General features: G+C 42.3%; 1 protein-coding gene across 17 annotated transcripts in view; it reads left to right on the forward strand.

Annotated features, from left to right (window-relative positions):
- ptprt (protein tyrosine phosphatase receptor type T) overlaps positions 1–13,337 on the forward strand; it is a 345,765-nt gene that overhangs the window by 298,593 nt on the left and 33,835 nt on the right. For all 17 annotated transcript variants that reach the window (XM_054732036.2, XM_054732027.2, XM_054732015.2 and 14 more), the window contains one exon: positions 3,743–3,830. In XM_054732036.2, coding sequence (XP_054588011.1) covers positions 3,743–3,830 — 88 coding nt within the window. The remainder of the gene's footprint in view (positions 1–3,742; positions 3,831–13,337) is intronic.

Consider the following 13,337-nt stretch of genomic DNA (forward strand, 5'->3'; position numbering starts at 1 on the left):
CCAAGTGTACACCGTCTGGTCTCTGTGTGAGACGTGACCTCTGGTGTTGAAACGAATTAACCTCACTAACATTGACAGCAGCCACACTGTCAACACCTCCCTCCCCAGCGGGAGTTCACCTCCTCCATCTGAAGTGAAATCCTGATTTAAAGTTGTTAATTAAAGGAGAAACGCTTCGGCTTCACCGTAAAGGTGAACCAGATGCATCCGGCTTTGGGAGACCAGGTGTTCCCTCTGCCCCTGAAGCTACTTTTAGCTCTTGACTTGTTGTTTAATGACGTTCACATGCTTACAAAGATAATAATTTTTTTATTGTCATCTTGTCTTTTTACTGCCTTTAGTTTTTAGGGCATTTAATTGAAAAATAGACTTTTAATGACTTGTATCATATTCAGATATTGGCTCAAATGGAAAAGGAACAAATCTTAAACGTGAATGTTTCAATTAAACCTTCAACATTTGATAATAACATCATTACTTTAAATGAACCATTTTACATTATAGTGTAACCATTGTTGCATCAGAAAAAAAATGCATAAAGTCTTGACATGTTTGAATATTAAACTCTCACAAGATGGCGGGTTGTGTTTTAATGCTAACGGAGCATCTGGAGCTAGCACAGCGACTAAAGAACTAATTTGACATCTTGGCACAGAGGAAGTCTGACCATTTTATTTTTGTGATGTGGCCCTTTAAGTCTTTTAGATCAGGTAAATCCAAAGTGTCCTGGTTGATGAGGAAGGTTTTAACATTAGCTGGGTTACCGTTAAAAGCTAAACTCCTCTCAGTCCTCCTCTTTAACAGTAGGTGTCACTACTGAGAAAATAACACTACTTAACAGCAGGAAGTTCCTCATATATACAGACCTGAGGCCTAAACCAAAATTTCTTCATCCATCGATCCATCCATTCTCTTCTGCTTATCTGGAGTTGGGTCGCTGGGCAACAGCCTAACCCGAGAGGACCAGACTTCTCTCTCTTCAGCCACTTGAGCCAGCTCCTCCAGGGGAATCTTTAGGCATTCCCTGGCCAGCCAAGAGACATAGTCCCTCCAGCATTCCTGTTTCTTTTCCTACTTTTTTATTTTCAACTGATGTATGTAATGTGTCCTCTCCTGCATGTTTAAATGCCGTCCATCCATCTATTTTCTTCTACTTATTCAGAGTTGGGTTGTGGGGGCAGCAGCCTAAACCGCCTCCCTCGCCAGGGACGTGTCCAGGAGGCAAACTAACCAGATACCTGAGCCACCTCAACTGGCTCCTTTCAATGTCTTCCTGTCGTTAAATATCATAATTAATTTTTATGACAAACTGCAGGTTAAATGAAAATAGTAACGCTGTCTTAAATTGTTTGTGAGCATCTTCAAACCTTCGTACTGCCTTCAGTTTAGCGTTAGCTATTAATATGCACTGCTGTAATTATTAATGAGCTCTAACGTTAGCAGCAGCATGAGAAGAGAGGGACCCCTGGTGCATCCAGAGGTTATGTCCTGCAGGAATGTATTCATTGTCCTGCCCACAGAACCGTGTAATGTGAAACTGATTGGGTTTGTTTAGGTTTTTCAATAATGTTTCATGAACTGTGGTGACATTTTGTAGAATGAAGCTGATATGAAATTATCAAGACACTTTGGAAGTTGGTCCATTCAGACGAGCTGGCATCTGGTTTGTCGATCTAATCCCAGCTAAGAGAGATTAATTATTTTTAATTGCCTTAAATACACAACATGAATGTATCTGTGTCACCAGTTTACAGATTAGGAATGAAGGGAATGAGCTCTGATATATCCACCCACCCGTCCATCCATTTTCAGCCACCTATCCAGGGTCAGGTCGCGGGGGCAGCAGCCTAGCAGGGATGCCCAGACTTCCCTCTCTCCCGGGGGAATCCCAAGGCATTCCATCACCAGCCAAGGGACATAGTCTCTCCAGCGTGTCCTGGGTCTTCCTTTAGGTCTCCTCTTGGTTGGACATGCCCACAAAACCTCACCATTAACCGTAGGTGAGTGTAGGAACGTAGATCGACTGGTAAAAAAGAGAGCTTTGCCTTTTGCCTTCTGGCTCAGCTGTCTCTTCACCACAAAAGATCGGTACAACGCCCGCATCACTGCAGACGCAGCACCAATCCACCTGTCGAACTCGTTTTCCAGCTTTCCCTCACTCGTGAACAAGACCCTGAGATACTTAAACTCCTTCACTCGAGACAGGACCTCATCCCTGACCCGGAGAAGGTATTCAGCCCTTTTCTGACTCCAGGCCATGGTCTCAGCTTTAGAGAAGCTGATTCTCATCCCAGCTGCTTCATTTATGTATTGTTATTAGTAATGATTAAAGAGAAGCTCTTTGTTTACTTAGGGACCCTGGGGTGCATCACGTTTTATATGAGAGCAGATTCCTGGTCCTTTATTTTTTTTTAATTCATGAAGTAAATCGAGCTCTGAATAAAGCCCAGTGATTAGTGCAACAGCGGCGTGGTCTCGACTCGACTGTGATTATATAAATGATATAAAAAAGGTTCCAGATAAAGGTGGACCCAGCCAACACAAACGTCTGATAAAACCTGCATACGTGTGTTCTAACTAATGTACTTTGTTAATATCCTGCCTCCTATTTGTCTAATAATTGTGGACGACTCCATCCTGTTGTATTTATACACAAACACATGCAGACATGTAGCCCCAAATGCCAGAATCCATTTTCTGCTTGACTGAGCGGCAAGTGTAAGTGTCTTTTCTGTTTCTGTCTCATCGCATCTGTGTGTGTGTGCGCGCGCGTGTGTGTGTGTGTGTGTGCTTGCGTGTGCGTATGCGTGTGTGTGTGTGTGTGTGTGTGTGTGTGCATGTAGGTCATATCACTGTCTGAAAGTAAAAGCTGTTGTCTGGCCTCCTTAAGCCCTTAATGGACTTCAAGAGGACAGTTGACTTGTCCCCGCTGGGACGCTCGGTGCTGTGCGTGACCTGAGCGTTTTGGAGGCGGAGTTCTAAAATCGTTCTGTGCCCATATGGCAACCTTTGAGGTTTGGGCTTTAGTTGCTTAGCTGAAGCTTGCTGGGGAGCTCATTGTCTCAGAGACACCCATCACTTCCAGGACACGTAGACAGAAGATCACATGAAAAGGTTAGGGGTGTCTTTAGTGAAATGTGTGGGGAAGAATTTCTGAGTGGCACATAAACATTTTGTCCTTGCTAGATTTGAAAGGCTGGCGCCGCTGTGAGGAGCGTGGAAAAGCTGTCTTTTCTCCTCCAACAAAGAACCGACTGAATATTCAGAAACCGAACAAAAAACTTTGTGACTTTGTCTCGCTCCTCTTCCTCTTTTCTCCAACATGAAGCAGCACCGTTTGGGCTGTCTGTCATCATTCCACTGCTCACCGGTGGTTGGATTTCAGTTCGGTGCTTAAACTTAAGCAGATTACCTCTGCTAAAGCTGGAGGGGAGCTTTGCTTCCAGCCCGGTCTGTTGATTTGTAAAGTATCCCCGATTAGTGTGAAAACTGCTGAACAGTTACCGGGCCGACGTATCCGGGAGTTCTGCCAGTCCGGTTTACCTGGACATGAAAAATTCCTCCTTTAGACAATTACAGTCAGATGTTTATTCTGTTTGGAGCCGTCCGTGCTGAATGATGATGTTTCCTCACGGATATCATCCATGCATGCAACGTGTGTGTGCACGCGTGCATATGTGCATAACATTTCTAGGTTTATAGCTCTGTTTATAATGATGTATGTGTGCCTTTGTGTCCATAGGCCCTGGCAGAAGGACAGACGGCACCATGGGAGATGGCCAAGAAGGACGAGAACCGCAACAAGAATCGCTATGGCAACATCATTGCATGTGAGTAGTGAAGAGTGGATTGTGTGACCTGGTGTCTCTGTGGTTTGGCTGGTTTTATGATCCGTGTCAGAGATGTGATGTAAATCTAAATGACCATTTTGCTCTGTTTTGATTGGTCTGTTGTAACTTATCTGTTTCTCTACTTTATTCACCTTTCACACATTTTGTTGTTTCCCTCTGACGTCTGCTGGGTGTGTGATCTACACTAGATGTTGTTCAAACCCTTATTCTGTCATCCAATTATCTTCCATTTGTAGTTTTAGTTATTTTGTAATGCAGCGTACCACAGTGGCTGAATGTTAGATCTTTATGCATCAGGAACATAATTCAGGCCAAAGCCTCGTCGTCGATGTGGAATCTAAAGAATAAAACCTGGTTAAAAAAAAACATTTATTAAACATTTCAGTAAACGGGAAAGACAATCATTCGACTCTCTCCGACTACAAAGTAGGTAAATACATAAACTACAATCAACGGTTAGAAGTTTCTGCTTATTCCACATGTTCAACACGTTCACGGCAGCAAGACAAACACGTTGAAATCCGTGAACAGGATAAAATAAACATCACAATTTTTATGCTTCTATTATTTTGAGCATCAAGGCGACACAAAAGCCCAAATACTGGATTTTAGGATAATTTTAAAATACAAAACGAAGCTGATGCCAAGTTATTATTTCAGATGTTTGATTTAAGTTGGTCTCAAACCTGCAGTTTCCTCTGGATGCTGTTCTAAATTCACTTTGGTTCTTTTTTACTAGCTGACAGATTATTCAAACACTTAAAGGTGGAATATGGATCACAGACACCACAGTGACATCTAGTGAGTGGAGGTTGTAGCTGCAAAATCAGAACAGGGCTTCCAGCCGTCGGGACACCAGATTTGCTGCCGATACGTGAACTGTTTTATTTGGGTCCATCTGTTGCAGGCTTCACCTAAACTCACTCTGGTTTTAGTTATTTTAGAGTCGCTCCTCTTCTGAGAAGGATAATCACATCTTTTGGTCTAAGGAGCAGCTGCTTGACTTGCCGAGGCCGCCATTTTCCACAGTGCTAGTCTCGCAGCCTTGGTAACCCGCAATGGTGCCCTCTACTGGCTGGTAGATGTAAAAATAAATTTGTGTCATGCCCATCAAAATAAACATTTGATTATTTTTTAATTAAAAAAAATGCATTTACAGGAAATACTGTACTTTCATTTTACACACCCCTAAATGCCCTGTGGAGGAATTATTTAAAAAAATTGATTTTTACTAAATTGTTCCATATTCAAACTTTAAAAGCAAGTAACATTAAAGGCCAAGTTCACACCTATCTCCTGCATTAGCTTCTAATAGAAAATAGATTATGAAACTCTAGGATTAGAAAAGGCGGATAGATCTACGTCACGCTGTCACTTAACATTCCAATAATACCTAGCTGCAGACGCAGCCCCGTCCAAACACGCCCCCGACAAAACACGCCCCCATGTGCCTGTTGAGCTACCCCCAAGCTCAACAACGGCGGCCCTCCCAGCGGGCGGGGAGCCCGCTGTCAGCTCCAGCAGCTCCACACAATTGAAAGAATACGTTTATACAGAAATAGTAATAATGTAATTAAACAGACAGGACTCCAGGTTTGAATATGAATGTATGGATTTTTTTTCTTGCATACACACTTTATGGCCATCCCCAGTGAGATTATAAAACACAGATACCACCAACAATTTTGTGTTTATTTTAAATGCAATAAAATTAATTGTCAGAAAAAGTAATTTGTGGTAATCGGTTTAATTAACCCTTAAGTCCACTAGCCTCCATTTTTGGGAGCACGCCTCCTACAGCAACATTTAACTTTCAACCATTTGTTATTACAGGCACTAACAGTGGGTCTAAGTTCATACGAGTGAGTAGTTAATATTTATGTTACTATTTATGATTTTTTATTGCTTCTTTACAGTGAAAAGCTGCTGATGTGTAATTTTTAGGCATATTTATATGTGTATATATGCATTTCATATATTCTGTTAACAGGAATAATTGCTGGCCCTTTGACACAAAATGTATTGATTTAGAAATTACTAAAATATTTTGCATTAAGTATACAATTCACAAGACTAGTAAAATGATATTGACCATACACTAATCTGGAAAGAATATGCTGTAAACACAAAAGCAGAAAAGTTTGGCTTTAGAAAAAAAGTTCAGACAAATGAAACAACCAGCAACAGCTTTTATTGGCCTTACAAATACCTTCCAAAAAATAAAAAATAAAATAAATGTCCACACAATGCTACAGCCTCTTCAAAAATTCAGATGAGTCCAGAGCTTTTCTGAATTTCTCCGAGTATATGAGCAGTTCCATGGCATAGGACATCAGCTGCCTCTCACTAATGAGACAAAGATAAATAGCAATTAGTAAAAATGACATTTACACCTAGAGGCTGTCATAAACAATGTGAAAACAATACATATAGGCATTAGCACTGTTCTTGTGTTTGTAGAATACCTCCGGGCTACCACATTGCCGTCGTGAGTTTGCTGCTTATTAGATGAGGAGTCAAAAACGGTCAAATAAATAGCCTATTGGTACGTTTATTTTGGCCAAAAGGCTTGCATGTAGCCCATTAAAAATTATATAAAAAATATTTTGCATCCATGACGTCTTCCCCCACTGCCAATAATGCTTAATTTTATATAAAACTGTTTCAGAAAAAAATCACTAATGCACTCTCTATCAAACTATGTCTTAAACGTTCAAATTTAAAGTACAAAATCTTCGCAAGTTGTAAAAATATAAATCTGTCTTTACCTGAAGACAGGGGCGTGTTTGGACGGGGCTGCGTCTGCAGCTAGACCTTACTCCAACATTCATGGTCTCACCCAGAAGAACTTACTTCTAGTTCCTGAAAAAGGAGTGCCAGAGCTTTTTTCCTGACATAGATTGACTCACAAGACATTATTTATACTAGAGATTACTGCAGATGTGTTGAAACACCAAGAGAACTGTGTCTTTTAACAAACTGAGTAGTGTTATCAGGTTCTGTATTCTGTTCCAGTATTTTCAGCTCATTTTGAAGAACCTGTTGTTCAGCTTGAGTAACCCCAAACGATAAAAGTCACTTTTTTTCTGAACAAGCAAAACTAAAGCTTGATCAGAAGATTAAAAAATGTGAATCTAAAATAAAACACTGAAATGTAAAGTCATAAACGTCACATTTGGTTTATTACTGAGACCAAACGACTGTTAGTTTTGCACATAGGACTCTCATTAGTCCTCTGCTTAGTTCAGGAGTTTGTTTTTTTAAACACATTTCTGAACCATTAGTTTGTTAAATGTGATAAAAGTCTATTATTTTATTTACAAATGTGAGGTTTTCACCTGAATAATCAAAGCAAGAGTTTTCTGTTAGAGCGTGAAATTCTCCTGATGAGGCTCCAATGACCATCAGTAGGGATTCATGTGGGTTCGCTCGCATTAATGGAGATCTCACTAAAACAAATGGCCTTAGAAATTAACTTTATTGTGTTTGAATTTGGAAAATTCATCAAATGATTAGCTGAACGTCTTCAATAGTAAACAAACATTCAGCATGTGGATCTTTTGTCTCCACCACTTGTAATGGTACAATCGTCCTCGTCAGGAAACACGAGCCACCAAATGTTTTTGTCCTTTTCAAGTGAAACCAAACGTTGCTCTGTTAAAGCTTTTAGGGGTCCCTCGTTCTGCAGACACAAGCGTTCTGAAAACCTTCAATAGGTTAGAATAAATAGGCCAAAAATCCCATCATGCACCTCTTATGTGGTGGTGTGGTTGTTCCTAAGTTCTGTGATTCTTTTATATATTCTGAAAGTTTCTTTTTTTACTTTTGATGAACATCATTTTTGTTTCATATTTGCAGAGAAAACAGTTGAATTATCGATCAGACAAAAGGTGTTTTGTGTCTCGTAACGCAGCATTGAAGCCACTGTTTAAACTCCTGTAGGTGTAATACAGAAAAACTTGTAAAGTAAAATTTAAAAAAAGCTAGCTTTCCGTTTGCAGAGAGATTTTACTTCAATCCTTCCTGATGATCAAAGGCTGCAGCTTCTATTTTATTCAGAGACTTTTGTCAGAATGCAGCTTCATTTTGGTCCAAAGACGGACGGCAGTAATGATATTCAGAGTGAGAAACTGCATGCAGGATTAGTGTGTGTGTGTGTGCGTGCGTGCGTGCGTGTGTGTGTGTGTGTGTGTGTGTGTGAATTAGCATTTGAATATGCCCGTGTGTTGCATACCAAACCCTTGCTATCAGTCCTTGCAGCAGTGACGTCCGTCTGATTGGATGTTCTGCTGGTGCACGCTTATTATTTTGCACTCATGTCTCCATTAGGCTCAAACAACACAGGAGGATTGTTTGAGTTTGAAAATTGGGACAGGGTGCGTATTTGTGCACCTATTTGCTGCATTTGTCCCACCGGACTGCAGCACACACACACACAGAACCAGCAGGATCTTCATCCATGGTTTTATGGTGTGTGTGTGTGTGTGTGTGTGTGCGCGCGTGCGCGCTCAACTGTAAGTGTGTGTTCTTTCTTCATCACACAGCTTTGCATGTTGAGTCACAGACACTGCGCTAACCTGAAGGCTTTAATCTGAAACGTAGCGCTGGAATAAAATAGCCTGTCACGGACTTGATAGCCAACAGGAATTATGATAAATTTGCTATTAGTGTAAATCCTTTAATTACAAGAACCAAGTAATGGAAACTGTCCATCTTGCTTGCTGTGATTGTACAAAGGTTCATTTTGTAGAGAAAATGCTTTAAAAGGCCCTCGGGGAAACGTCTTTATTGGACCGCGGAGATGTGGTGAGACGGGCTGATCGACTGAAACTGAGCTAAAGGCTTCCGCTTCTCCTTCTGTTTTAATGTTGAACTTTATTTTACCTTTTAAAGCAAATCATTGATATTTGCTACAGAGCTCAGTTCCTTAGAGGGTGATCATTTAATCCAGAATCAGCTTTAACAGTTTCTCCTATGAAGGGGTGAATGTGATCCTGAAGAGCTGGTCGACATGTTTGATGTGGCGGTGTGCACGGCTTGCTACAGTAAAACAGGAAGTTGTACCAGTCTGTGATCACAAAGGAGCAAACTGGTGTAGTTATACTGGATCACCGGCATACAAGTTTCACTCAACATCCTGGAGTACACATTAGTCGCCTCAGTGGTCCCAGCATCTCCACGTTGCCTCACATGGACTAACTCTTAAGTTGCATCCCACAAGGACAACCTCCTGGGCCAGGATCAAAACGTATCAAGAGCATTTTACGTCTTCTCCAACAGCCACATGGTTTTGGATCCTCCAGGAGGAGCTGAAGTGCCACATGAGCAGGAGTTCTCGGGGTTCTCCTCCTGGACCTCCTGCCTGTGTGACTTGGATTAGCATAGATGAATGATTATTGCCCCACCTATATTTCCAAATGTGGACACTGGACTCAGATTCTTGTGCTGAAACTGAAGCAGACCCTTATGCTAACATGACCGTGTTAGAGGGAATCAGTTCCAGTCATTAAATCTCACCACAGAGACTCGTCAGTGTCCTGGTGAACAGGCACTCGTCCGTTTTCAGATGCTGTTCTGACACACGTGGGTCCGAGAGGAACCCCTCCCAGCCACCTGCTGTAGCTCCTCCAGAGGGTCTCCGGGGCTTTCCCAGGTCTCCATCTGGAAGACTTCCCATGGTAGGTTACGAAGACATCGTCTGCAGAATGTTTTTCACGTGGAAGAGCAGCAACTCAGCTCTGATTCACCCTGTCCTCAGCTGGGAAAAGATTCCAGTTATCCAGGTTACTGCTCCTTTAGTTTTAAAGAACGTCACAGTTTTACTGAGCTCCTATGAATCCATAAGTCATCCTAAGACTGCATCTGCAGAATTTAAGCAGATGTTTTCCTGACCAGATGCTGGTCGTGCTGATGGTGATATGGTGAAGAAGCGACTCAAACAGCATCCATGCTTGTTCCTTTTGTTTGATCTAAAGTAAATTTGGTCTACATCTTGGTACGGTACCTCAAACCAGAGCAAATACTTGCCGATCCTGAGCGAATCACTGTGAAAGGACCTAAATGTTTGGCCTGGCTTTGTAGGATTCTAACCGACATCCACGTTTCAGCCCCATAAATCTCCTCAAAGTCCGTCAGCGATGACTGCGAGGGTATCTCACACTCAGCCCCCACCATCTCTCCCTGGAATGGTCGGAAAAGGGCTGATTTGAGTTGAAGTGTTAACACACTCTTCCTCCGGCCATCTGCCAAACACAAACGCTTGATGCCATGTTTGAAATCCCCTCAGCTCACTGAATAAATGTTAATCTACCAGCCTCCTGTCCTCCTTCCTTCTCTCAGTGCTCTTCTCCTTTTCCTTTTCTCAAATTCCTTTTGATCTGTTGCCAAAAACATTTCCTCTCTTTCACTATTCTTCTTATCTTTTATTGTCCGTGCTCTTCTGTCATCACCTCCTTCGTGTTCCTCCCTTTCTGCAGACTGTTTGAGGTTTAAATGAAACTTTATTTTACCACCACTCATCTGCTCTCACCTTTCCTTCCTCTCGCTCCTTTCTGTCCTTCTGTTCGTGCTTGCTGATTGCATCTGACAGTTTATGGTTTGAGTGTTTCCTTGTTACAGGCATCTGCCTCCATTACCTCCAGCCTTTCCTCCTCCTCCTCATGTCTTTTCCTTCCTAGTTAAGCTTTCCCACATGGTCGTTTACAATTCAACAGAGGCGTTCCTTCAATAAATACATAAGTAAACTACATGTTTGAAAAGTGTGAAAAGGTGACCTGATTGTTGTTCATGGTTTCTGTTGAACATCTGAAGATTGAACTTTTGACTGGGATGAACTGGGTCTTTTAGAACCTGGTTCAGGTTTGTGATGATGAGGAACAGAGCCAACACTCAAGCTCCTTTGAGTGGTTTTTACAGTTTGTTCACGTTTGGTGGGTAAATGGTGTAAAGGACTCACTCAACAGCAGCTTTTACCTTCTAGATGCTCCTTAGACTTGTGTTTTAAGATGTTGGACACTGTGGAACAGGTCTCTGTTCTGACACTCCTTTCAGGCTGGAGCAAATTGAGTTTTATCCATGAGTGATGGTAGAATGGAAGAGAGATTGACCCCCCCCCCAAAAAAAGTCACCAAAAGTTTGATTTAACTAAGCGAACAGGTAGGAGCCTCCTATTGGATAATTACTGCATCAGTGATTATCTTTCAGCTGCAACAAGTTATTTAACCCAACTGGTGCAATGAGCTGCTTCTCATTTCTTAACCCTCCCACTGTCCTAATGGGTGTGACCCCACAAGGAAAGTTGACTATTGAGCAGGGTTGATGGTTTATTCCTTGGGTCCATGTGGCAGGGGTGAGGAGTGAGCACCACCTCCCCCCTGCCACGTGGACCTCAAGGGATAAACCATCAATCCTGCTCAATGGTCAACTTTCGTTGTGGGGTCACCCATAAAGACAGTGGGAGAAATGTGGGACAACACATCTGGTGGTTGTGGAGAAGATGTTAGTCTGTGGGTAGGGTCGGCTCATTGGCACGCATCAAGCAGAGAAAACATCTAAGGAGATTTCAGAAACGACTAAGAGTTAAGAGCTGTCCAACACATTGTTAAAAACTGGAAGGATAGAGGGGATCCATCGTCTTTGGCCGGAGAAAAATCCTGAATGATGGTGATCAGCAATCACTTGAACATTTGTGTGTGTGTGTGTGTGTGTGTGTGTGTGTGTGTGTGTGTGTGTGTGTGTGTGTGTGTGTGTGTGTGTGTGTGTGTGTGTGTGTGTGTGTGTGTGTGTGTCTGTGCATCCATGTGAATGTGTGTGTGTGCGCGCGCACGCATGCATGTGAATGTGTGTGTGTTTCTTGAAGTGATCTGTTGTGTAAAAGGCCTAGTCCACACGTAGCCGGGTTTTTGAAAACGAATATCCGCCCCTCCAAAAACTTGCATCCACACCACCGCGTTTTAAAAACAAACTCTGTCCACACGTACCCGGATAAATACGTTGTTAAGGACATGCCAGACCTGTAGGCGGCAGTACTTCCCCCCGTTCTTAACCTCGTCCTTCGTCTGTGGTCTTCCGCAAGGAGCAGTAATTCCGCTTGCAAAAACAAACAAGCAGAAATCGCTTGGACAGTTGATGGATCGGGTAGTGACAGAGCGCAGCTCTGAGGGCTTCCATGCTGTCGGCTAGTGTAAACACAGGTCACACACGTGATGTCAGCATTTTTTGTCACGGAAAGTGACGTTGCGGACCTTAAAACTCCGGTTTTGTCCGTCCACACGCAGACACCCAAAACGGAGAAAACACAGATCTTCACTTTGGCCGGAGTTTTTAAAAAGATCCGTTTTCGTGTGAAAAAACTCCATTTTCGTGTGGATGACAGGCCAAAACGTAGAAAAATATCTACGTTTTGGCAGATCCCCGGCTACGTGTGGACAGGGCCAAAGTTTCATTTCTTTTCTCTGGATTTGTGGAACTGAACTAACTCGCCTCCCTCTGTCACACTCTTGTGTTTATTTGATTAAAAAGCTTCAAACAATCTGTCTAACCTGCATATTTGTAATGATCATTGATTTGCTCATCGATCTCCTTGTGCAGCCTCTCTGTTTTTTCCATCTGAGGAAATATTGCACAATAAACCTGAGCAAAAATCAAAGGGCTCTGCTGCTGAACAGCCTGCTCCAGTCTGTTGTTTTATTGTTGTTAAATTGCAGGTTTTTTTTTATTGTCTTTCCTCCAAGTTTCTGCTGAGAACAATAAACCCTCCTGAATCTAAATACATCTTAATTTCTGTTCCATACGTGTTTAGCTGCAGCTGCATCTCTGGTCTGAGAGGAGGTGGGTGTTGATTCAGAAAGAGAACTCTAACTGTAACTTAGACGGTTATTCTGAGCTGATCCTTCTGGTCGCCTCCTTTCTTGTCACCCAACTTTTCTTTCTTCTCTTTCCTTCCACACTAAATGTTTCCAAAGTTGCATTTCCTGCAGTATTTGCACATCCCGTTCAGACTCCTGAACATTTTAAACTATTTTAGGGAAAGTAGGGATTTTAAAACACTTTTTTCCCTGATCCCACTGTTCCAATGCTGGATTTTCCCACTTTCTCCTGATCTTATCCTCATTAAACCTGGATCCAGTGTGAAATCTGCAGGAATTGAAATAGTATCAAAAAGAAATGGGAGTTTTAATACTAAGGGAAGCAGAATGTTTCCTTTCTTAGTTCACGGCTCTGAACCCAGGATAACCATCTCTTTTATTCCATACTTCGGACTCAGCAGATCAATGGCTGTAGTTAGAAGTGAAAGAGGTCAAGCTGAATCTGATTCCCAGTCAGTTTCACACCAACCCAAATCTTCAGGGTTCACTAAACCATCTTGAAGCTTCTCAGTGGCCTAGTGGCAGAGTGTCCATCCTGGGACTGGGACGGTGTTCAAATCCTAGTCGGGCCATACCAAAGACTTTAACAAGGGGACCCAATGCCTCCCTGCTTGCCACT

The sequence above is a fragment of the Nothobranchius furzeri genome, chromosome 3, assembly GCF_043380555.1.
Source record: "Nothobranchius furzeri strain GRZ-AD chromosome 3, NfurGRZ-RIMD1, whole genome shotgun sequence".
Taxonomy (NCBI): domain Eukaryota; kingdom Metazoa; phylum Chordata; class Actinopteri; order Cyprinodontiformes; family Nothobranchiidae; genus Nothobranchius; species Nothobranchius furzeri.